Here is a 26,316-nt window from a genome sequence, read left to right on the forward strand (position 1 = left end):
AAAAAGACCAGACTTAATGGTTTGACTGAGACTGGAGGAACCCCGGAAAGCATGGCCCCCGGATTCTCTATCAGCCCAGAACTAAAACAATTTCTGAGGCCAACTCTTCAGACAAAGATTGGACTGGACTGTGGGACATAAAATGATACTCGTGAAGAGTGTGCTTCTTAGCTCAAGTAGATATATGAATCTAAACGTGCAGCTTCTGTCCAGAGGTGAGTTGAGAAGGCAGAGAGGGTTAGGAGCTGGTTGAATGGACATGGGAAATCAGGGGTGGAAAGGAGGAGTGTGCTGTCACAGTATAGGGAGACCAATTAGGGTCACATAACAATGTATGTATAAATTTTTGTATGAGAGGCTAACTTGAAATGTAAACTTTCACTTAAACTACAACAATAAACAAACAAACAAAAACCTTTCCATGACTTCCCACTGCACTAAGAATAAAATCCATCTCTTTACCTTGGGATTCAGTCTTACTCCTCTCTCCAACCCCACTTCAACCATTCTACCCTCACTTGCCATGCCAAGGTCACACAACCCTCTTGCTGGTCCAGAAATTGCAAACTGGTCCCCCTCTTAGGGACTTACACCTTCCTGGAATGTGCTCCTCCCCAGCCAGCACATAGCTAACTTCTTCTTGTTATTCAGGTTTTGACTCAAATATCTTATATTCAGAGAGGCCACTCAAACTATTGTAGGCCCCCCAGTCACTGTCACATCACCCTCTTCTAATTCTCTGAATTACACTTAGCACTCATCAAATATTTTCCTGTGTATTTATTACTTTTGTTTATTGTCTGTCTCCCCCACTAGAATATAAGCTCCTTGAGATCAAGGACCTTGTCTGTCTTGTTCACCTCTGATTTCCAGTGCCTAGAACAGTGCACAGAACATTGAGGTGGTCAGTAAACTGCTGTTAAATGCATGAATGAATGAATGAATGGAAATAACAGTCGAGGGGAAAGAAGGTGGGGTAAACTCTGGGGAACTTTATCTGGGGGTGTGACCCTATGGAGGGTGGGGCTCATACTGGGGGAATCAGTATGAAATACTTTTCTAATGGTTCAAGGACTAATGGTGTAAGGACTAAGTCTAGGGAGGAGGTATCTCAGCTTAGAGATTCAAATCTGGGAGGTGGAAAATATGGGTCCAGTCTAGGGGGCTTAGTTCTAGAGGGCTGATTCTGTGGTGGGGCTCTGAGTAGACTTGGAGGTTGTTTGGCAGGTTCATTCTGGGTAGTGGCTAGAGGACACAAAGTAGAGTTCTGAATCTGGATGACAGAAAATCAGGGGCTTGATGAAACAGGGGTCTTTCTAGGGAGCTCAGTCATGAAGATCTAGTAAAGAGAGTTTGGCCTGAGGGGGGTAGTCTGGGTTCTTAGCCTGGTGGCTCCGTCTATGCAGCTCAGTCCCCAGGGTTCAGGCTCAGTTTCATTTTGGACTTGGTACAATTTCATTCAGGGCCCAGTCTGGGAGTTAGCCTTGGGGTCTTAGCCTAGGGACTGGATTGCTCCCTTTGGAGGGATCACTCTGGACATACTTCTCAGACTATGGGGTTCTAGCTGGGAAGTTCAAACTAGAGGACTCCTTCTGAATGTTCTGTCTGGGTACTCGGGCAGGGATCTCAACCTGGAGTTCACGTTGGGGTCTCACTCCAGAACCTCAGTATGGGCCTTTCAATTTGGAGGTCCTATTCTGAGATTTCAATTATGTGGCTCTGGGAAGGGATTTCAGTTAGGGGGCTTACCCTGTGAGTTAAGTCTTGGAGCCCTGCCTCAGTGGTTTGGCCTAGGGTGATCAGTGTGGGACTCACAGTAGTGGGTGGAGGGTTCAGGTGCACACACTCACTTTGGGCATCCTTGCTGTCCGGGGAGCCATGGGGCAGCTTTAACAGATAGTCCTTGAGAAGCAGCTCATATCGAGGGATGCGCTGCACGGGTTCCAACATATGGTGCTGCAATGTCAGGTTGCCACAGGCTTCCTCTTTCTGTGACAGGCAGAAGCAGAGGGGGCTCAGGTCTGGCCACAGAGCTGCCCCTCCCCAGGTCCCTGCAGACCTTTCCTCCCTGAGTCTGCCCCATCCAGCTTGCCTACTTACCTGCACCTCATGGATGATGACTTTAAACTGGGTGGAGCGCTCTGTCCAGGTGTTCACCAGCTCCACAGCCCGATCAAAGTTCTTCACATACTCGCCATACATCTTGAGGAAGGGTGCCAGCTTCTGTAGGATGTCTCCAATGCGTGGGTAGCGGTCCCTGGAGTAGAAGCAGGGGCTTACATGGTCCCACCAATCCTTGTGCCCCCCACCCCGAACCCTGCCTCACAGATCTCTAGCACCAAGCAGGCTGCTCTCATCTCTGTCTGGAAACTCACTTCTCAGCCAGTCTGCTCCTTTGGAAATTATGCTTATATCAAAGGCCCATTAGCCCAAGAGGCTCAAGACTACTGCCTGGGCTGCCACCTATCCCAACTCTGCACTGCTCAAGCACCAGGAAAGATATATCCTGAAATATCTGCCCTGACCTTACTACAAGGGCCACTTTATTCATTGATGATTGATTCCATGCCCAGCCTTGTGCTGGGTAACACTGGGGATACAGAAATGAGTCACATGAAATCAAGCCCTAAGAGGGTCACTGTCTTATGGAAGAGGCAAAGGAATCAGGCCTAGTCCTGCCCTCAGGGGTCACAGTCTGGTTGGGGAGACAAAGGGACCAGGCCCGGTCCTGCCCTCTGGGGTCACAGTCTGGTTAGGGAGACACAGGAACCACGTCTGGTCCAGCCTGCAGGGGTCACAGTATGGTGGGGGAGACACACAGACCAGGCCTGATTCCAGCCCTCTTTATTTAACAGTCTGTTGGGGAAACAGGACAGGGCACAGACACCTTCCAATCAGACTGTCCAGATAAGGACAAGGAAAGCCCCGAAGAAGGGAATCTAACCTGGCCTGGGGATCAATGCAGCCTTCCTAGAGGAGGTGAGGCCTGCAGTAGGTCCTGAAGGGATCAATCAGGGCTAATCAGTAAAAAGCAGTTGAGAGAGATTTCCAGGTAGAGGGAACAGAATGAGAAAAGCCACCAAAGTGACAAACAGCAAGGTGTTTGCAGGAAACTAAACAATTTGGTGTTATTAGAAGCAAATGAGTAAGACAGAGTGGCAACTGATAAGTCTAGGTAATGAGGCAGACAAGGCCTTTATAGTGTGGGTGTGGGAACCCGGAAGTGAGGAGATGATTTTAAGCAGGGGAGTGACATGGTCTGATTGTTGTTTAGAAAGAATCTTCTGGCGGGTGGTGTAGATTCTAAAGGATGGATTGGAAGAGGAGAGCCTGGAGGCCAGGAGATTGCCTATGAACCCTGCCCTTCTACCTCAGGCCTCAGCTCAGGCATTACCTCCTCCAACCCTCAGGCTGGTTTAGGTCCATTTGTCTGGATTCCCACAGCTCCCATTCCCTCCTCTATCACAGCAGATTAAAAATAACAACAGCTCACATTTACTGAGCACTTACTATATACCAGGTACTGTTCTAAGCTCTCTATATCTATCTACTCATTTAATCCTTAAAACAACCCTACGAGGTAGGCTATTATGATGATCCCCATTTTATAGATGAGTAAACTGAGGCACAGCAACTTAAGAAACTTGCTCAATATCACAAAGCTAGCAAGTAGTAGAGCTTGAGTTTGAACCAAGCCAATTTGGTTCCTGACCTCACACTCTTAAAAGCTATACTCTTCTGTTGTAATTTTCTAAGTCCTGGTCTGTGTTCCACATTAGATTGGGAGGACCTAGAAGGTAGAACTTAAGTCTGGTTATTTTTGTGAAAGGCCGTAAGAGAGGGCAATCAGGAATGAACTCCTACACACACATCTGGGCCTGGGCCTGGTGAGCAAGTGTACAGGAGGGTGGGCAGTCTAGGCCTGGGGCCCCTCACCATTCCTCCATGCGCTTCTCTAGCTCCGGCAGCAGGAACTGCTGGTGGAAGCAATAGATGGAGCAGATGTTAGAGAAGATGCCGTGGACAACATCAGCCGGGAAAGAACTGCGGTTCCGAGCTTCTTCCAGCAGCCGGGCACAGAACACCTGTGGGGCAGGGCAGAAGTTCTCAGCTCAGGTGGCTTGAAGGTGAGGGCAGTGTTTGTGGGCAGCTTTGTGGAGCTTTGGGATCAGCATTGGTCTTGAGATTGAGGAGAGAGGAGATGGAGTTAGGGTTATATATGGGGTTCGATTTCAGGTTGTCAAGGTTAATACCTAGAGTTAAGCATTGGAACAATGAAAAGTCAGGATCAGGGGCGAGGTCAGAATTAAATTCAGGGTCAGAGAAAAGCTCAGAATTAAATCCATTCATTTAACAAACATTTTTGAGTGCCTACTGTGTGCTAGGCACTGTCTTAGAGGCTAGGATAGAGCAGTGAACAAAGCAGACAAAATTCCCTACCTTCAGGGACATGCTAGTGGATTTGGAGTCAGGATTAGAATGAAATTCAGGGTCTCGTTCACAGCCAGGGGTAAATTCTGGATCTGGGTCAGAGTCACAGTCAGAGCTGATGTATCATCCCAGGACTAGGAATGAGGGGTGGTATGAAGATCAAGCTTGGGGTCATAATCAGAGTTGGCCTCAGGGACAGAATGAGGGTCAAGGACAGAGAGGAGCCTTACCACCTCAAGATTCTTGTCCCAATGGTGGGGTTGGGCTCAGGCCCTATCACTTCCTCCTTGGAACCCACCTACCACATCCTGGGGCTCCTGAGAGGCCATTCACCTGATCCAGGAGATGGAGTCTGGAAACGTAAGCCTTCTCAGTTTGCAGGAGCTCATTGGCAATGTGGAACACCTTCTGCTGCACAGTCAACTGGAAAGGAGAAGAGGTGACCCTTGATCCATCATCCTCCACCCTGGCCCTCACCCCCAAGTCCCCAGAATTCTCAGAACAGCTCAAGTGCTACTCTAAACCTGATGGTACCCCAAGATAACCCTGATCCCCATCTCTAGACCCATAAGCACCCCAGCATCATCCCTGACTCTCCAGTATATTATAAAGCTACCCCTCAATTCTGATGACATGCACTCCCTCAACTCAATTCTGATGACATGCACTCCCTCACTCAGCCACTCATGCACTCATTTATTTGTTCTCTCTATTCATTCAGCATAGTATAGTGGGTAAGCATGTGGGCTGGAAAGTCAGACATCCTGGGTTCAAATCCTAGCTCTGCCATTCACTAGCTTACATAAATTGTTTAACTGTTCTGTATTTAAATATTCTCATGTATAAGTAGAGATAATATTAGGACCTAAGTCCACTTATAGTTGTGACAATTAAATGATTTAATACATATAAAACATATCAGACTATGGATTAAGAATTCTATAAATGTTAGTTATCTATTTATTCACCCTCTCAGCTCACTGTCAGTAAAGGCTTGCTGAGTACCTGGGGTGTAAGGAAAACAAAAAAGTATAAAAATGAATAAAATGCATTGCCTTTTTGCCCAATTTCCTTTTTTGTTAGACATATACTTGCTGAGTACCTGCCGTTCCAGCAGACCCTGGCTTCAGCTCCCACACTTGAGCTTGGTTCTGGCAGAGCAGGTACTCTGGCTGGGACCTAACTCAAGTGCAAGGATGCCTTCTGAAGAAATGTTGAGCTGCCAGGGCACAGCAAGGGGTCCTTGCTGCCAAAACCCTTCAACTTCATAGCCTCAGCTATCCCTGTGGGGATCTAGTTCTTGTGCCTCTCCGCCAGCTGTTGGGAAGTCTCTCTGGGTGTGAAAGCATTGTTAATTTCATTACACCTCCATTTTACAAATAAGGAAACAGAGGCTTGTGGTAGGTGAGCAAAGTGGGAAGAAACTTGTGCAATGTCACATAGCTACTGAATCATGAGATTTTCTAGCTGGAACAGGTCTTTAGAGATCTCTAACCAGGATGTCCATCTTCAAGATGGAAAAACTGAGGCCCAGCTAGTGCTAGTGGTCCTCTGTTGAAGATAGGGCAATTTCCCTAGTGAGCATTTGGAACTGTGCATGGTCATTTTGGTAGTCACCATGATGGAGCGGGAGTGCTGGGGTTTGTTCATAGTATTTATTACCAGGAGACAAGGGAAACTAAATGCCCAAAATGAAAAAAATGAAAATGCCCTGTTTCAAGAAATACTGAGCTGGGGGAAGAACCAAGTGTAAAAGCCAGGCTCCTGATTTCTCTACACAGCTGTGCCTCTTGGTGAACATGAGTCAGTACCTCCACAGACTCCTGTCTCTCCATCGGGGACACTGGGATTTCTCGGTCCTTCTCCTCATCCTCCTCCTCGTCCTCCTCATCCAGGTCACTGTCAAGCTCCTGGGAGGCGGGCCGGTGGGGATCGGCCAAAGCAACAGGCATACTGGCCAGAGCAGGGGGCCCAGGGCAGAGGCTGTGGCTGGGGGGGCCGTCATCACTGACAAAGCAGGTCTCCTCGCTGTTGGATGGTGAGCTGATGCTGTCAATTCCACTGTCCCGGTTGGGCACCTTCTCACCATCCCGGGGCCCAGGAGCCAGCAGGAACAAGCAGCGGGAAGCCTCGCCCTCAGGGAGAGGGGGCACTGGTGGCTGTGGGAGTGGCGGTGGCAACATGGCTGGCTCTGTGGGACCTGGGCTGGGGCCAGGGGCTGGCCTATCCGAGGCGACAATCACAGGCTCTCTGGGATGGATGGTGGACATACATGGGGACAGAGTGTGAGCTCCTGCAGTCCCCTTCCTGTCCCAGGCCCATCCTCACCTTCACAAGTCCCCTGGGAAACAGACTTACCTCTCAAACTTCTCAATCAGTGAAGAAACTGCTGCAGAACTGGGGCCAGCCTCCACCCTAGGGGCCAGGCCCTTGGCCACTCGGGGGTCTGCAGGCAGCGGGCGTGATGGTGGGGGGGGTATGGGCTCAGGTGGAGGGAGCATCCGGGGCATCTGCAGGTAACTGGGCTTCGGGGGGACTAGAGAGATAGATGAAGAGATGGGGGGACCCCAATGAGCTGGGTTTGGAGGTGACTGTCATGGCCAGGCCACAACCCCCTCCACAAACAGCCAGTCTGCACCTCTGCCTGAGGTGAGCACACAACAGGCCTGAGGTGAGATCCCAGTGTGCACACGTTAACCCCAGGCCACAGCCCTCTGCACCCTGGGTAGGTAGCACTGCCCCATAGACCATGGTGTTTGCCTGTCCTTCTAATAAGCCCTCTTCTCTGCCATTGGCCAACTTTCCCCTCCCTTTCTCCTTCCCCTATCTGTGCCCTTCCCTGGGCCATTACATTTCTGTGCCCTTCTCTGGAACCACTTACCCTGTGGCTTTGGGCCTGGTGCCCGCTTCAGTGGTGAGGGACGCTGGCTAGGGGTTTCAGTTGGGGGACCTGGATCTGAGCGAAGCCACTGGGGGCCTTCTGGATGAGGCTCAAGGCTCTGGCCGGGGTCAAGGGACAAACTTTTAACCAGGATCCGGTTTCCCTGGTGCAGCCCTGCAGAAAGGGAGAAATTGGATGTGAAGTGACTGACTTCACTCTAGAGGGAACTGGGAAGTTCCATATCTCAGCATGTATCTGGGGTTCTGGGTTTCCCTGGACCCCCTTTCTGTCCACATAGCTTTTCTGGGATGCCCCCTACCCCAGCCCTCAGATGGGGAGTCAGGCCCAGGGCTATGGTTGGCTTCATTTTCATAAATAGATAAGAGTTCTTTGTGATTAGTACATTAATTCCACATATGTGAACAAGCATTATTACTAAGGAGTTGAACCAGGCTGAGGGGTGGAGTGAGTACCCTAAAGTTTGTGCATGTGTTTGCAACCCTTGTTTATACAGCCACAGTGGGTATACTGAGCATAAACTAGTCTTTACTCCCCTTTTTTAAGGCCCTGAGGGTATCTGGACTTTCTTGGTCACAAGGACCAAGGACACATGGTGTACAGTTATACATTTGTGGGATCACACAAATCCATACAGCCAACCACACTCCTAAAAATTTGGTCACACACAGTCACACAGATTCACAGTCACAACCCTACAGATTATCACACAGCTACACAATTCACCAAACCAAACCCGTTGCTGTTGAGTCGATTCTGATGCATAGTGACCCTATAGGACAGAGTAGAACTGCCCCATAGGGTTTCCAAGGAGCACCTGGTGGATCTGAACTGCCGACCTTTTGGTTAGCAGCCGAGTTCTTAACCACTGCGCCACCAGGGCTCCACACAATTCACACACATCTGCAAATGTGGTAATGCACAGTCACAAAGACCCAAAGTCACACAATGCCAATTATACCATTTCACATACAGCCTCACACAACAATCACTCAACTACATATATACCCAGTTATACACCCCTTAAACATGGTCCCACTGAGTCACAAGGATATGCAGTGTCATTTACAATGTGTCTCACAATCAGAGAGCCAAAGAGTATCATACACACATAATATGCTTTCACACACCTGAAAACATGATTACACACAGTCATAAAGATTACAGCCACACAGGGTCAATTATACTACATCATACACAACCTCACACAATGGCAAAACAACATAAAGTCATACACTACCATGTACTCAGAAACATGGACACACAATCAGACACGTGGCATAATTTACTATGTCATACTCAAGAAACAAACATGGCAATGGTGTCCCTGGGTCTTAGCCATGGGTGCAGACATACACACACACACACACACACACACACACACACACACACAGACATCTGCCCCCTCCTGGTCTAAAATGTCACATGTGGCCTCTGCTGCAAAAACATAATGTCCACAAACACAGCTACAACACACACAGAGACATTTGCACCATCCCTTACAAGGTCTTAGAGCCCTGGTGGCACAGTGGTTAAGAGTTCAGACTGCTAACCAAAAGGTCGGCAGTTTGAATCTACCAGCTGCTCCTTGGAAATCCTATGGGGCAGTTCTGCTCTGTCCCATAGGGTCGCTATGAGTTGGAATCGACTCAATGGCAACAGGTTTGTGTGGTTTTTTTATTTACAAGGTCTTGGAGTCCTGGTGGCCAGTGGTTAAGTGTTAGGCTGCTAACCAAAAGGTTGGCAGTTCAAATCCACCAGCTGCTCCTTGGGAACCCTATGGGGCAGTTCTACTCTGTCCTATAGGACAGAATCGACTCAACAACAGCGGGTTTGGTTTTTTTGGTTTTACAAGGTCTCACAGGCAGAAAGCGTCACAGAAGATTTTAGGTCTCCCAGTCATGGAGGGAAGGAAAAGCCCAACCCGCAGGGTTCCAGCAGCTCCTCTGAGTCCCTGCCCCCACCCTGACCACAGCCCAACCAGGCAGGCCCCAGAGGACTCAGGTCCCCTCCTATACCTGAGGGAACCTGGCCTCCCAGGTCCCAGGTTGAGCACCCCTCCCCCCACCCTGTACCTTGCTTTGGGTGCAGTTTCCTCACTTCCTTTTCCACCTGAGTAGGCAGGGCCCCGGCCAGGAGAGAGGAGGTGCTCCTCTCAGCTCAGCTGGGCTGCTTACCCTGCCCTGCTCAGCACATCCTGGCCTGGTCCTGCCCTGCCCTCCCCCGGGCGTGGGGTTGAAGAGGATGAATCACCTGGAGGATGGCACATGCAGAGACATAGTTCGAGACACATGGCCAGAGAAAGTACAAGACCCAGACAGTAGCTGACAGGGCCATAGATCCGGTGAGCAAAGCCAGCCGCCTACTGTGTGCAAATAGGTGCCCCGGTCCCAGGTACCCCTTGTCTACCCACCCCCCCAAAGCCTGGAGGAGCCCACTGGCCGTATCTCTATACCCTAAACCAAGCAGACCTTCCTGGGCAAGCCCTCCCCACCCAGTCTGTAGCAGGGCAGCAAAGTCCCTGCCTAGGCCTTCTTTCCCTGCTTTGCTGCTGGTCCTGGGGGTGGGGTGACCATACCACTGTCTATGGCCATCCCTCTGCTCCGTCCTCCTCTTCCTCACCTGGGAGCCCATAGATGGGCCTTCCTCTCCTTTCTCTCTACTTCCTGGCAGGTAACCCTGCAGAATAGGAGGCTGAATGAAACACAAATATTCAGGATACCCTGAAGTCCCAGATGAGTGGGACAGAGATTGTCAGCCCAGTTTCTAGTGAGGAGATGAAGGCAGAGAGAGGGGCAGTGACTTGCCTGAGGTCACACATCATGTCAATGGCAGACTTTCAGGCACCAGCTGGTCCTGGACTGCACTCCTTTCTTAACCCTGCTCTCCAAGGGGAAAGTGGAAAATAGAGGAACCAGGAGGAGCAGAGGCGTACCCCAGTGCTTTAGTGTGGCTAGCGAAAGACACACTCCAACCCCCACCTACGGGGAGACGAACAAGAGTTCCAGTTCAGGAGCCTAGGCCTGGCCAAAAACCATGCCAGGTCCTACTGAGAAGAAGATGTTCAGGTCATGCCACTTACCTGCACAAGAACCTTCCATGACTACCTATTGCTCATGTGAAAATAGGGGAATTTCTCAGCCAAACATCTGCAGCCCTTATGACCTCCATCCTGTTGAACTCTCTTGGCATCTCTTGGCTTAGTTTGGTCCCCCAAGTATTTCTGAACCCTGCTCTGACCCTGGTAGACTCTGTGCTGGGGGATGCTGAAAACCCCATCCCTGTCCTAGGGGAGCCCCCTTCCTAAATCCCACTGCTCCCTCTCATCCCCACTCAGCCAGTTCTTGCATTGATTTTCTCCAGCCCACTTTTCATAGTTGGTAACTCACAACATTCCCTCTCTCTCACACACTCACCCACACCTACACACCTGACAAAATCCTCCATCAGCACTACCCCCTCCACCACTGATAAACAAAGTCCACAAAGCCCATTACAGCAGAGACCACAAAGGACCCCTCCCCCACACACACACATAAAGTTATGCCACCAAACCATACAACACTTTGTGGAAATGTACCCAGCCACACACCAACTATGCACAGCCTTCAAACACCTAGAGAGAACCACAAAACCATTACATTGCCTGGCACCGATGGGAAACATAACCCTAGGATGCTGCCTCAGCTCGGCTGTGTAGGTGTGGGTGGGTGTGCATGCCCACCCCCTTCCCCACAGCAGATGGAAGGGCAATCTTGACCCTCACCCTCAGGGAGCTCCCAATCTCAAAGACAAAAGACTCTCATTTGGGAAAGGCTAAGTGGTGGCTCAGGAAGTGCAAGGGGGTCAGCCTGTCAGGACCAGGGAAGCTCAGGGAGGGAGAGGTCAGGGCTAGGGTTGCCAGACAAAATACAGGACACACAGTAAAGTTTGAATTTCAGACAGTGAATAATTTTTAGTGTAAGTATGCCCTGTACATACCGATACTAAAAATATATTATCCTAAAAAGTTATTTGCTCTATATCCGAAATTCAAATTTAACTGGGCGTCTTAGTTATCAGTGCTGTTGCTGTTAGGTGCCGTTGAGTCAATTCTGACTCATAGCAACCCTATGTATACAAGAGGTATCTAGTGCTGCTATAACAGAAATACCATGAGCAGATGTCTTTAACAAACAGAAATTTATTCACTAGAAGTCCAAATTCAGGGTGCCAGCTCCAGGGGAAGGCTTTCTCTCTCTGTCGGCTCTGGGGGAAGGTCCTGGTCATCAATTTTCCCCTGGTCTAGGAGCTTCTCAGCACAGGCACCCCAGGTCCAAAGTACGCACTGCTCCTGGCTCTTCTTGCTTGGTGGTAATGGGGTCCCTCTCCTCTCTGCTTGATTCTCTCTTCTATATCTCAAAAGAAACTGACTGAAGATACAACCTAATCCTGTAGATTGTGTCCTGCCTCATTAACATAACTGCCTCTAATCCTGCCTCATTAACATCATAGAGATAGGATTTACAACACATAGGAAAATCACATTAAATCACAAAATGGTGGACAAGCACATAATACTGGGAAGCATGGCTTAGCCAAGTTGACACACATTTTGGGGAGACACAATTCAATCCATAACACTGGGTATCCTGTACTTTTTTTGTGGCTAAATCTGGCAACCCTAGTCTAGGGGGCTTCCAGAGGGAGTGAGGCAGAGCCAGGCCTTCAAGCAGCACCTGGCAGCCAGGGCCTCCCAGATATTTTTTCCACTTAAGCCTCAGGCAAGCTGTGAGTTGTACCCAATTTTCCTTGCAATGGGAACCTGAATGCTCGTGACAGCGACATTATTACAAAGATAACCTTGAATCCAGTCTTATTTATTTAAAAAAAAAGTCAGTAATTCAAAAACTGTGACACTTGACTATTCCAAACAAGGGTGTTGTGATCATGATCATTAATTGGACTGCATGGATTAAGGTGTTACAGTACTTTTTATTAGCTACTTTACTTTCCAACCACTGATCCTTCTTCTTTGTTTCCAACTTTCACATTCCAATCACTAGTAATTATCAAATGCCTCTTGCTTGCATGTTTGATCACTTTCAGACTGCAGTGGTTGGTAAAAATGTTCAATTTCCTCATCTTTGTCATTAGTGTGTATATGCATATATGCGTATGTTCATAGATACATAATAAAGATACTTCTTAGACATAACCAAACACTTCACAGGATTGGTTTTCTGGGTTTGAAAGATGTCTCATGGGACATCTTGGTCAATTGGCATGATATAGTTCATAAACTTATTTTCTATATCCTAGTTTGGTGAGTAGTGTCTAGGGTTTTAAAAGCTTGTGAGTGGCCATCTAAGATACAACTCTTGGTCTCTACTCATCCAGAGCAAAAGAGAAAGAAGGAAACCAAAGACTCAAAGAAGAAAATAGTGTGCAGGACAAAGAGTCTACATGAACCATGGCCTCATCTACCCTGAGACCAGAAGAACTAGACAGTGCCCAGCTATCATTATGGACCATTCTGATCAGGGCCACGATAGACAGATCCTAATAGAATGGGAGAAAAATGTGGAACAAAACCTCAAATTCTTTTAAAAAATCCAGACTTACTGGACCAGTTGAGACTAGAGAACTCCCTGAGACTATTGCCCTGAGATATTCTTTAAACCTTGAACCAAAACTAACCCCCAAGGTCACCTTTTAGCTTTTAACCGATTGGCTCACAAAATAAAGACTATCACCCGTGAGTACTGTGCTGCTTTAAAAAAATCATCTATATGAGACCAAAAGGTCAACAATTACTTTAAAACAAAGATGAGAAGGTAATGGGGCAGGGAAACTAATGGAAACAGAACAACCAGAACGGAAATAATGAGAATGTTCACACATTATGAAGAATGTAACCAATGTCACTGAACAATTTATATAGAAATTGTTGAATGGGAACCTAAACTGCTGTGTAAACCTTCACCAAGAAAACAATAAAATAGTATTTAAGAAAAAAAAAGAAGTGTAATAGAGTTTTGAATTTTCCCATAGTGACTTATTATTGACTTATTGTTGTTGAAACAGCAAAATTATTCCAAAAAAAGGCTTCTGGTTGCTGCATGCCCCTGGCTTGGCAGGTTCCCTGAGCACATGCTTCCAGGCTTACTGGGAGAGCAGGTCTACTCTCTAGCTAAGTTTGAAGACAAGGACTCCTGCATTTGCCCATTCCCACTGGAACTGGACCCTGCTTCTCCCTCACCTCTTTCTGGGAATTTCAGCTTCCAGTTTTTCCCCCTCCTTGGCCAGGAGCACCCCCTCTCCTTCTCCCAGCTGCAGCCTTGGCTTAATCTCAAGACAGCTAATAGGGCCCCAGACTAGACTTCAGCCATTAACTCCCTGGTGACCTGGTGCAAGTCACTTCACAGCTCTGGACTCCAATTTCCCCATCTGTAAAATGGGGAGATATGTGTGTGCTTCAGAACCCTGGTGGCTTAGTGGTTAAGAGATATGGCTGCTAACAAAAGGTCAGCAGTTCGAATCCACCAGCTGTTCCCTGGAAACCCTATGGGGCACTTCTACTCTGTCCTACAGGGTCGCTATGAGTCGGCATCGACTCTAAGGCGTTTTTTTTTTTTTTTGGTGTGTGCTTCTCAGTGTGAGGAATTGGAGCCAGCCTTACTACTCAGGCTTGGTGCGTATTTCTCCCTATGGCCCCCAAATCTCTGCTTCTTGGCTGAAAGGTAGGCCCCAGGGACAGCTGGACTTTTTGGGTATGGGGTGAGGAAAGGGAACAGTGGAAGTGGAGAGGAAAGAACAACAGCAAAAAGGAAAGTGCCTTTTGGAAAGCCAGCTCCCTAGGGGGAAGAGGAGTCCCTCAGCTTGAAGAAAAAGGCAAGGGACAAAGGTATAACTGCCCCACCTGTTCCCACCTGCCCCTTGAATGTGAGCTCCAGCCCAGCTGCCCCACTCCATTTCTGAGGCCAGACTGCACCCAGGCCTTCATTGGTCTGGCAGATGTTCTCTCTGAAAGTTCAAACACAAACTTCTGTCAAATATGAAATGTGCAGAAGGAGGTGTTTATAGGAGCCCTATGGGTAGTTTGGAGGTTTGTTTTGTAAAGTGGACTGGCCTTCTGAACATCAGGACTCTGCAGGAAAATGGAGGCACCTTCTGTAGAGTGAAGATACTTCTGGAAAGTGGAAGCCATTCTGGCAAGTAAGGGGCCTTCTAAAGACTGTTCCCTCCTGCAAAATGAAGGCATTTTTTGTAAAATAGAGGTTTCTCTAATAAAAAGAAGGCCCCTTCTGTAAAGTGAAGAAGTTTCTGCAAAATGGAGGTGACTTCTCCAAGTGGAGGGCCATTCTATAAAGTAAAAACCCTTTTGAAAATGGATGACCTGTCTGTAAATGGAGACCTCTTCAGCAAAAGAGGACTCATCTGCAAAATGAAAAAAAAAATCATTTTTGTAAAAAAGAGACCCCTTCTTTAAAGCATGAACCCCTCTGGAAAGTGAGACTCCTTCTATAAATGAAGGACCTTTCTGTAAAGTGTGGACCCTTATGTAAAGTGAGGACCTTTCTGTAAAAGGGGTCAGTAAGGTAACAGGGAATAGTGGAAATTGGGGTAAACTGGAGAGCACATGCCTCACCTAAAGCAAGGGCAGCAGCTCCTCCCCTCCATACATTTGTCACCTTACAGTAATGGGACTCTGTATTGTCAGATCTTCCAATATTTCAAGAGAATCCAGAAATCCAGATTTTTACATGGACTCCTCTAATTTTAAAAACAGTGAGCAAGCCAAATAAAACATTCCTGTGAGTCAAATTCAACTTGTGGGCCACCACTTTGTAATATCTGAGTTGGATGGTCCTTAAGGCCCCTTCCACCTCTGCTGTTTACCTCTTTCCCTGTCTGACATGCTCTGGCCTTTGGGCAGCAGCCTTGGAGGTCCCCTCCCTTATCCTCAAAAGAGTCCAAGTCTCCTCTGGGCCTGGGCAGGCTCAGGTAGCTGGCTCATGAAATGCTTGTCAGGAGTTCCCTGAATTGGAACCTGCCTTTTGTTCTGTCTGGCCCAGTTCAAGTTCTGCTCTGTGCAGGACGCCTGGAGAAGAGAGCAAGAACTTTCAGAATTCTCTGGAACTCAAGGTGTTCACTTTCTAGTGGAGAATATAAGGTATGGGGATTGAACTGTTTGTTGAACACCTACTCTGGGCCAGGCATTGTGTTGATGCTTTCCTGTATGACATCCTCCTAACAATCCTGTGAGCTATTAGCTCCATTTTACAGATGAGGAAACTGAGACATCAAACCCGTTGCCATCGAGTCAATTCTGACTCATAGCGAAGCACAGAGAAGCAAACTAACTTGCCTGAGGATACATAACTAGAAGTGACTGAGCTAGGACTGAATCCCAAGTGTGTCTGTGTCCAGAGTCACAGAGTATATCTTCAGTCCATGATTGCTGAGTTGAGAAAAAAATAATATTTGGAGGGTGTTATGGATTGAATTGTGTGTGGTTAAGGAGCCCTGGTGGTACAGTGGTTAAATGCTTGGCTACTAACCAAAGGTCGGTGGTTCGAACTCACCAGCTGCTCCGCAGGAGAAAGATGTGGTAGTTTGCTTCCCTAAAGATTACAGTCTTGGAAACCCTATGGGGAGTTCTACTCTGTCCTAGGGTTGAAGGCAATAGGCTTGGTTTTGGCTTTCTATCTGTGGTTATAATCCCATTTGGGAATGAGTTTCTTTGTTATGTTAAAGAAGCAGTATTTAGTGTAGGGTGTGTCTTAAATCAATCTCTTCTGAGATATAAAAGAGCAGATTAAGCAAGCAAGAGAGCAAGCACAAATGGAAGGGAAGAAATACGCTACATGATTGCCAAGGAACCTAGGCATAGAAGCTGAAAAGACACAAGGACCTTCCCCCAGAGCAGACAGAGAGAGAAAGCCTTCCCCTAGAGCTAGCGCCCTAAATTTGGGCTTCTAGCTTCCTAAACTGTGAGAAAATAAATTTCTGTTCATTAAAGCCACCCACTTGCAGTATTTCTGTTATAGCAGCACTAAATGACTAAGGGAGCCCTAGTGGCGCAGTGGTTAAGTGCTATGGCGTGCTGCAGCTGCTAACCAAAAAGGTCGGCAGTTCGAATCCACCAGCCGCTCCTTGGAAACCCTACGGGGTTTCTGCTTTCTCCTATAGAGCCACTGTGAGTTGGAATTGACTTCACGGCAACAGGGTGTTAGATAACTAAGACAGAGAGGAAAGAGAGGACTTTCTGAAGGTGGTGGTTTTTGAGTTGACCATTCAGGATGGGGTATGCCTTTTCAGGTATAGATAGACTGGGGAGGGTCCTGCAGGCAAGGAAGGGAGGAAAAGTGAACAAAGGTGTTGATATGGGGCGGGGGGACAAACAGTGTGTGTGAAGGATAGAGAGTCTTGGGTTTGCAAAATGCTTTCAGAGGAAAGGAGCCAGAAAAGGCCAAAAAAGACCGGCACCCAACCACCACCAAAACACAGACCCACTGGGGGCACTTTGAGAAACCTCCACAGACATACACAGGTACAGAAACAGACAAACAAACGTACAGACACACAAGATCTAAGTATAGAGACCCACAGGCAGAAACATCTAGAAACCCCCATGGGCTTAGATAGAGCCAAGGTGACACAACCTGGGTGTATGGAAACACACAGCCACACACACAGATCCAAAGACACACAGATATACACAGACACACACACAAACATACAAACAAGGACATACAGAAACAAAAACATTAAGACACACAGAACAGACCCTTGAGGACAAAGACAGCCAGCAGACAGGCGCGTGCGCGAGCACACACAAACCACACAGCCACATGAGAGCACAGGCAGCCCATCCCTCTTCCAGTTGCTTGATTACCATGAGGGCCTGGCCATCTCCTCCCTGCTTCTCTGGATCTGAGGCCAGAGAAGGATAGGGGGGTAGTAGCTCCACCCCCGGGAGAGGCTGGGGACTTCAGAGGACAGGAAGGGAAGGGAGACTTCAGAGGACAGAAGACAGGAAGCTTAGAGCACTGGGGACAGTAATTACCAGGTGCTGGGGCTGCCACGCTGGCTGGGATTTCCCTCCCTGTGAGGACAGGGTAGGCAAAGCCACTAGGGGGATGGTCCCTCTGACCCCTGTGGCAACCCCAGTGATCCCAGCACCCCTCCTCCACCTCCCCTCCCTCACACCAGAGGCCTGGTCAAATCTGAGAGTTGGAGACACAGAGAGATTGTGAGGGGAAAAGACAAATGTCAGAGAAAGACACTGGGACAAAGACCAGGAGGGAGAAGACAGGAAAACTACAGAGACCCACTACAGAGACCCAGAGAAACTGACAGATACGGAGGGAGACAGAAAAAGGGGAGGGGACAAGTCAGAAGGGAGGCAAAGATAAAGAGGTCTACAAAGGGCATGGAAGTCAGTGAGGGATGCAGACCCAGAGACAGAGGGGCAGGGACCAAAAGGGGCAGGCCAGTGACATTTGTTGAACATGGCTACAATGTGCCATGCCGAACGCTGGGGGCTTTACCTATGGCATTTAATACTTACAACAACCCAAGTAGGTGTAAATTATAAACTCATTTTACAGATGAGGAAACTGAGGCTCAGAGAGGTGGAGTGACTTGCCCAAGGTCACATGAAGCTCTAAAGTGACAGAGCTGGGCCGGAGGGGTTCTCACCACTGCCTGACCCTGCCAGAGACATGGCGCCCAAACAGACACCCCTGAAGGAATTCTCCAGAGAAAGAAGCAGTCAGTGAAACTGAGAGACTCAAGCCCCTAAGAGATACACAGTGAAAGAGACCCACAACTTCCCTGCCCCCTCCCTGGCAGCCCTGGGGTGGGGGGAGAAGGGGTCTTTAGCTACACCTGGAATGAGTTAGGCAAGGAGGCCCAGTCTAGCACATGGGTGGTGACAGCGGGCCTGCCCAGGGCAGAAGGGCTTTTATGCCAGCTGCAGCTCCTTGGGGCCAGCCCTGCCAGTCCCACCTTTCCCTACCTTCTACAGGTGCCTTTCCTCTGTGACTTAACCCCTCCCTTTCAGGGGACATTGGAAGCACCATGGTGGGCTAAAAGCCTCATGCACCTCGAAGAGCCTTCTGTTCCCTCTCTGGGCCTCAGAAACACACCTATGCTCCTCCTCACTCTCCTGCCCTTACTCTGTGGCCTAGATGGGCACAGCTGATGCCTATTGGGTACTGCCTGTTCCCAGGCTCCTCAGACTTAGTGCATCTTAAACCACACTCCTACCCCCACTCCCCAATCTGCTCCTCCTCATACCTTCCCCATCCCAGGAAATGGCACCTCTGTCTACCCAGTTGTCCAAGCCAGAGGCTGGGCATTCTCCATAACTCCTTCCTCTCTCTCAAGGCACACACACAGCCAGGTCCCAAGTCCTGCAGACTCAACTGCTTAGTATCTCTAGAATCCGTATACTTTTTTTCCACTCCAACCTAACTGGTTTCATTTCCAACCTCATGGCCCTCTACAAGGCATTCTCCACACCACAGCCGTTTTTGGAAAACATAGTCCCCTCCAATTCTTTCAGCCTTGTCAAGAGCTCCCCTTGCCTTCAGGGTGAACTCCAAACTCCTGAGCAAGGGTACAAGGAAGGCCTAGCTAATGAACACTTCCCTGCCCCGACCCTCGAGCCACAATGGCTTCTTTTTGTTCCTCAAAAGTACTTTCTTCTGCCTGGGGATTTGACACGTGCTGCTCCCACGGCCTGAACAGCTTTTCTGCTTCTCTGTACTTCTGGACTCCTATTTATCCTTCAGGTCTCAACTCAAATGTCCTCTTTTTCCTGCCCTCCCCCTGCCCCCCATCCCCCTACCCCCCACGCTAGGATATGCTCCTGCGGCATCTGCACTTGGAATTACTTGGAGTATTTATCTCTCCTGGGAAATATGCGCTCCATGAGGACAGGGATTGTGCCTGTCTAGTTGCCTATCCAGCACCTAGCATAGGGCCTAGCACATAGAAACATTCAATATACATATGTTAAATAAATAAATGTCCTCTTTCTTCCCCTCCCCCTTTCCCTAACCTGCTCCTTTTCTGTCACCAGACATTTATTGATGCCCTATTGTATGCCAGACAAATGTGATAACCAGGTCCATGATGTTACAAATGGAGAAACTAAGGCCCTCAAGAGGGGAAGGGAGGCCCGGAGGCACAGTGGACGAGGCTCCTTCAGCTACTGCCCTGCAGCCTTGTCTCCAGCCCTAAGTGTTTTGAGGAAACTTATGGAGGTGTGATGCCTTCTAGGTCCAAGGAACCAGCCCCAGGAGGCTGGATTCACTGCTCCAGGGATGTCTGCTCTCTCCAGATGAGAGAACTTAACTCTGTGGGGCCAGGCAGTGGCAGACTGCGCTTTCTGCCCTCATTCCAGACAGGCCCAAGCCCCACCCAGACAGTGTTGGGCCAGCTCCACATCTGCCTAAAGCATTTAGCTAACTGACCCCCAGAAAGCCCTGGCTTGGATCTGTCTGGGGCACTGTTAGCTGCCACTCACCCTTGAGGGAACAGGCAGCCACAGCTGGGACCTCCCCCAGGGATAGACGCCTGAAAGGGCCAAGGAGCAGAAGTGCCAACCATCCACAACTTGGAAATGTCAATTCTTTCAGTCCTGTCTGGAGCAGTCTTTTTCCTAGCTACCTAGCGCCTTTATATTTTGTTGTGTTTGTTTGGAAGACCCCAGGTGACGAGGAAGCAAATCAGGTCTTTTCCCAGACACTCTCCTGGAATCAGTTTTACCGCTTTCCAAAACCCCCCAGCAGATCCCCCCCTCCATTTCCTCCTGTCTCGAGCCCCCCTCTTCTCCCTTCCCTGAGGAACCCCTCCCCCCCATGGATGCCTTGACGGAGAACAGTGAAGGAGCCACAAGAATTTACCAGTGTTTGGTTTGCTTTTCAGGAATTCTCTCTCAGTTCTTTGCAACAGTCAGCTACCCCCAGTTTATGTGAAATAGGTCTCCGCTTCATGCAAATATGCTTTAAAACACCATTTTCTCCACCAAAAGTCATCTAAGGCAAAGTTTGGGCAGGTAATGAATGATCCACCGAGGGTGACTCTGCTGACCTCTATGTGTTTAAGAATGGGACTGGCCCCTAGAACCATCCACACTCTCCCCATGAGTCACTGTGTGGTCCAGGGTATGTGTTAGTGGTGAGAACTCCGAAACACCTCTGGCCCAGACCTCTCTCCTGAGCTTTTGAGTCATACATCCAAATGCCTGCTGGCCACCTCCACCTGGCTGTCTCCCCAGGCCTCTCAAACTCAACATGCTTCAAACACAACTCACTATCTTCCCCTCAAACTAGCTCCTTCTCCTGCATATAGATGGCCCCACCACTGTCCACCAGGTCACTCTAGTTGGTTTCAGAAAATAGCCTGGACTCATCTTGCACTTTCCCCTCTTCCTTGGCCTCTACATCCAAGCCACCACCAAAGCCTGTTCATGTGAGTACCTAAATAGCTCTCAGATCTCACCCTCTCCATCTGCCACTGCCTGACCCAAGATACCATCATCTCTCACTGAGATGACTGCAATTACTTGCTTGTTCCCTGGCTTCCACTCTTGCACCCCTACCACCTATTCTCCACATGCAGCCATGGGGATGTTTCAAACACCCACATCTGAGTACATCAGTCCCCAGCTTTAAAAAAAAAAAACCTTCAGTGATTTCCTCCTTGCCTTCAGGATAAAGTCTCTTTGTCAGCCTTATCTCTCTACTCCTCCTAACACCAGCTCCAGTGCCCAGGATGCTCATGTCTCAGTGCCTTTGCTCCCACCAAACTCCCCACCTGGACTGCTCTCCATGTTACTCTCTGGCTCTACAAACCTTGCTTGGCACCTTCCCAGAGCCCTTCCTTTGGGTCAGGCCCTGTGCTGGGCACTGCTGATACCATGGTACCCTCTGCTGAGAATCCCAGAACTGCAACTGCCTTCCAACTCTAACTGCCAAATAGCTATTTATGAGAGATGGGAATAGAGTAGACTGAAGCAGCCAGTGTTTGTGTGTATGTGGTGGAGGGGTTGACTCACTCCCTTTTGCCTAGACCCAGTGCCTTCCTTTGGGGTTGGAGGTGAGTTAGGGAGGCTCACACAGGGCTCTGAGGAGAGGGCCTCAGATGGGAAGGCCGACTCATTTTCTTGGCTGTAATGATGCTGAATTATTGTAGGACTATGGCAAGTTGCTGTCTCTCTGAGCTTCCACTGCCCTAACTGGAAAATGGGCTTGACCAGTGGTTCCCACTCTGGCTGTGCATCAGAATTACCGGGAGAGCTTTTAAAAATAGATTCCTGGGTTCTAACCTTTAAGTTCTGGAGCTCTGAGGTAGAGTCTGGGAATCACTTTTTTTTTTTTTTTTTTTTAAGATCAACAAGGGATTCCCCAGTTTGGGAAATCTAGGACCAGAAGGTATCTAGGGACCTTTTCAGCTCCAATTCTAACTCTTAGAGCGTCTGAAGATGCCTCCAGGCTCCAAATCAGAAGGAGCCAGCCCCTCTTGAGAGAGGGTCAGGCTCCAAGTTCTGCACCCTAAATAGCATCTTGAAGGACACTCTAGGCCTCAGCCCTGAGGAATAGTGTAGGGGCCCCCCCTAAATCCCTACAAGCAAGCCTACACCTGGGAACCCCTCTCCAACTCTCTCAAAGCCCTCTCTGGCATCTCACTGGGTTATAACAGTAACCCAATCAGGCCTCAGGTTTTGTCAACCTGGAAAAAGGACATAAAAACAATCACCCCCCCTCCAAGGAATCCACAAGATACCTAAAAGAGAAAGCACTTTGAAGCAATTCAAGGCTCCTCACACAGATAAGATATAATTATTATTTTTTAAAAGCCCCCACCCCCTACCTCCCACCAGGATGGGCTGCTGGGCCCTAAGGATGGTGATTCAATAAGGGCCTCAGCAGTCTGAGGGAGGCAGTCAAGAAGCACACAGAACTCTTAACATGTGGACTAAAATGTTTCAATCCTTTAATTGAAGCTCAGCAAACCCTCTCTCTTACACACATACACACCCTACAACCACCAACCCTGCCCTCTTTGGGCCAATTATAGTTAAGTCCCATGGAGAGAGAAGCAGCAAGTCACTTGTGCCTACCCCTGGGCCGGCTGGGCAGTGGGGGAGGAGAGCCTCTCACACCCCATGCTGCTGTGAATCATATGGCCCAATACCCGCCTGCCAGGGCCTGAGTAATTCTTCTGCCTCCTCTTCAGAAGGTTTCTCCCTCTCTCTCTCTCTTTTTCTTTTAGCTCCCGGTTGCTGAGGGCTTAGACCACGGTGCAGGCTTTGCAACCATTATCTCATAGACTCCTCGTGGCATTCTCTAGATGAGGAAATTGAGGCTCAGAGAAGGGAAGTCACTCAGCCGGGGTCACACAATGAATCAGTCAGGAATAGTGGGATGGGAGGCCAGGTCTTTCCCTGATACCTTTATTCCCAATCCTCACCTTGGATTAAAAAAAAAAAAAAAAAAAGACACCCACCATGTAATGGCAGAGACAGGAACTTCATTGGAGAAAAGGCTCCTGGGAATTTTGTATTGCCTTTTTGGGGAGAAGGGAAAGGTTTAGGAAGGGTTTTGTGATTTGTAATTTAGAAGGATTGGTGAGAATGTGAAGGAATACTCAGAATCACCACTATGTACTGATTAGAGAGGCCAGAGACCAGGGATCTAGATACTGCCCAGCTCATAGACCAAGAATATCTGAAGGCAAAGAATTCAGTTGCCCAGTCTGCTATATTCTCCCTTGGTATCCGTTCAGACATTTGTTCAACAAGGATTTTTGAGCACCTAGTCCCTGTGCTAGTCACTAGGGATACAACAATGAGCAAAAGAGATACAATCCCCTTGCCCTCACGGAGCTCACATCCTAGAGGGAAAAAGGCAGGCAATAAACAAGTAAATACATACAATAAGGTAACTTCAGATTGCACTAGGTGCAAGGATGGAAACATGCTGGCAGCTGCAATGGAGACTCACAAGTGGCCCTACCTAAAGTAGTCAGGGAAGGTCTCTTGGAGGAGGTGACATCTGAGCTGAGACCTGAAAGATGAGGAGCAAGCCAGGTGGAGAGCTGGAGGAAGAGCTGCCAGGCAGAGGGAAAAGCAAATGCAAAGGTCCTGAGGTGTGAGTACTTGTGGCACATGTTTTGGGATCTGAAAGAAGGTGCTACAGTAAAGCAAGTGAGTAGCCCACTCCACACAATCAGTGTCTGTCAAGGGGAGTTTGGAAAACCTGCAAGCACAACATGCAGGGCAGGGCATTAAAGGCCTGTTGTTAGCTGGTTATCTCCAGCCCACACAGAGGGAACTCCCTGAAAACTCCCAGAGGATCCATGACTAGCCCAGGGTCACAGCAGCAGCAAGGGGTGCATCTTGCCCATGCTTTATGCTTCATTCCTGCTACCTGGTGCTGGGCCACAGTTCCAAAGACCTGTGGAGCCTGGGATCTGACCCTGGGGGGCTCACAGAGGCTGAACAACTCCTTCAGGGTTTGCCCAGTGGAAGGCAAAGTAGATAAGCACGGCTTTTCCTCCACAGTTCCTGAGCCCACATGACAATGTTCCCACATTGGGGAGGCCCTTCTGGACTCCTCAGACACTCAGGTCTGTGTAGCACAAAGTCCCCCCCCAGCAGTGGTTTGTGGCCCCAACGTGACCTAGAGCTGCTCCATCTCTGCAAACCCAAGTTCAAGCATCCTGATTTCTGCTCACAATCTCGTGGCCCACAGTTCTCCAGCTCTACTGTACTTGCCTCTGCCCCTTGACCTGATATTTCTGTTGTCTTCCTACCCACCAGCCCCTCCACCCCTCCCATCCAGCTTGACCCCCAAGGCCCACCTCTTCCACTTTTCTCTCATCAACACCTTCTACTCCCTCCTTTCCTTGTTCTCCCGCCACACACACCTGGCAAAACCCCAACCTTGGATCAATCCACCAATCCTCCTTTTTTTTTCCACTCACACTCCAGGGGTGCTGAATAGTACAGGAGAAAATCACATAAGCAGAAGAACTGGCATTACTTTCATGGTCTTCAGCCTCAGTTTGGGAAAGTGGAAAGACCACAGACTTTGGACTCAAATAGATCTTGGCTCCATACTAGCTGTGTGACCTTGGATAAGTTACTTAACTTCTCTGAGTCTCACTTTCCTCATCTGCAAAATAGGGCTAATACTTCACAGGGGGCTCAAAAATTAAATGAGAACACACATAAAGCACCCAGCCCAGTGCCTGGCACAATGTAGGCACTTGGCAAATGGGAGACTCCTTTTCTCTTGTTCCCCTAACCAAACCCTGTTACTGCCTTGCAATACTGCCCCTTGTTCTTGGTGTGCTCCTTCTCCCATTATCCCCAGCAGACAGAAAAGAAGGGGGCTGGGGGTGGGGGTTAAGGGGCACAGGGGACAGAGAGAGGAAAAAGGGACAGAGACTGAAAGGATGGAACTTAAGGCCAAGGGGCGAGGGGAGGGGGTGGAGGTTGAGGGGAGCCGAAGGGCCGGGGTGAGCTGGCTGGCTCCGAGGTGAGGATTAGAGGGCCCATTACCAAGAACCCGCTCCCAGTACCAGGCCGGTGGCCCAGGCTCCCACGATCTCTCGATCACTCACCAGGCCGGGGCTGCAAGCCCTCCAGGTGGTAGGAGAAGCGCAGGGCCCGGTGGTGTTGAGGGCTGGGCCCGTAGGGCAAGACCCGGGGGCCTGGAGCAGCTCCCGAGCTGGCGTCAGAGGGCCCAGCAAGCTGGGAATCCTGGGGGCCGCTGAGAGCCGAGGCTGAGCCTCTGGGCACCGGCAGTCCGGGCTCGGAGACTCCAAGGTACGAGTCGGCACAGGCCGGTAGGGCAGCGCCGGGGGAGTTAGCGGCCGGTTGTTCGGGCTCCGAAGGCCCAGCGCCCCCCGGGGCTCGGTGGCCATGCATGGTCCTGGCCTGGGCGCGGGGCCCGGGCTCCCCGCTTGGCTCCAGCTCCTGGGGCGGAGGCGCGGGCGGAGGAGGCCCGGCGCCGGGCAGAGCAGCGGCCTCAGGCTCGGGGGGCGGGGCTGCGGGCTCAACCCCACTGCGGAGACTCAAGCCCCCGGCCCGGGTCCGGGCCAGCAGCAGTGGCAGTGATGGCAGTAGCGGCAGTAGCAGCAGCAGCCGCGGCCACTGCCGCCGCCGTGCCAGGCATCGCCGGCCCGGGCCTCGCGCGGGAGTAGGCTCGGGCCAGGGGCCCGCTGGGGAACGCAGTCTACGCGGCAGCGGCTAGGAGAGGGTCGGGAGACTGCGCTCGGCGCGGGCTCTCCCGTGGGTGGCAAGCCACTTCCGTGGCCCTGGGGCGAGCGGTCGGTTGGATCTGAGTGCAGGTCTCTTCTTTCTCCCCGAACGGGAATCGATCTGGGCTCTCCTGGCTCCTGGCTGGTCGGAAGGGGTTCTTCCTCCCGCCGCAGCGGAGGCTGGGGGGCGGAGGGGAAGGGAGGGAAGAGGAGATGGCTGTGGCCGGGGGCGCGCTTGTGCGCCGCGCGCTGCGGGGCTCGCCCTCAGCCAGTACCCCCGGAAGATGCTTCAGCCACAGAAGCAAGAGAACCGCCTGGGCCCAACTCCACCGTCCTTTCCAGCCTCAACCTGGGTCTCCGCGGCGGCGGGCGGGAAGGAACCCGGGAAAGAGAGTGGGGAGGCGGGAGCTGTCGCTGAGGCAGCCGCAGCCAAAGAGGCGCTGGGACCCAGTTACCGGGGCCCCGCCCCCTCGCCCGGGATTTGCTCGAGGCCACGCCCCCTCACTCGGGCCCGCCTCACTTCTCGCTGCGACCCCACCCTCAAGGCCCTCCTGCCTCCTAAAAATTCCTCATTAGTTTGTCTTCCCTATCCGGCACTGGTCCCTCACATAAGACCCTGGGCTGCACTCTGTCCCTCCCCACCCAAATCCACCCTTCGGTCCCATCTCAGGTCTTCCTTCCTCTGCTCGCCCTTCAATCTCTTTTCCAAAAGCCATCCCACA

General features: G+C 50.1%; 1 protein-coding gene across 1 annotated transcript in view; it reads right to left on the reverse strand.

Moving 5' to 3' along the window:
- Window positions 1–25,262, reverse strand: part of FGD1 (FYVE, RhoGEF and PH domain containing 1) — a 42,677-nt gene extending 17,415 nt beyond the window's left edge. The window contains exons 1-8 of the mRNA XM_004389127.1: window positions 24,956–25,262; window positions 7,313–7,486; window positions 6,790–6,967; window positions 6,243–6,681; window positions 4,765–4,854; window positions 3,937–4,085; window positions 2,101–2,257; window positions 1,851–1,989 (exon numbers count right to left, since the gene is read on the reverse strand). Of these exons, the coding sequence (XP_004389184.1) occupies window positions 1,851–1,989; window positions 2,101–2,257; window positions 3,937–4,085; window positions 4,765–4,854; window positions 6,243–6,681; window positions 6,790–6,967; window positions 7,313–7,486; window positions 24,956–25,262 (1,633 nt within the window). The remainder of the gene's footprint in view (window positions 1–1,850; window positions 1,990–2,100; window positions 2,258–3,936; window positions 4,086–4,764; window positions 4,855–6,242; window positions 6,682–6,789; window positions 6,968–7,312; window positions 7,487–24,955) is intronic.
- Between the last annotated feature and the right edge of the window lie 1,054 nt (window positions 25,263–26,316).

Source organism: Trichechus manatus, unplaced genomic scaffold (assembly GCF_000243295.1).
Source record: "Trichechus manatus latirostris isolate Lorelei unplaced genomic scaffold, TriManLat1.0 scaffold00233, whole genome shotgun sequence".
Lineage (NCBI taxonomy): Eukaryota > Metazoa > Chordata > Mammalia > Sirenia > Trichechidae > Trichechus > Trichechus manatus.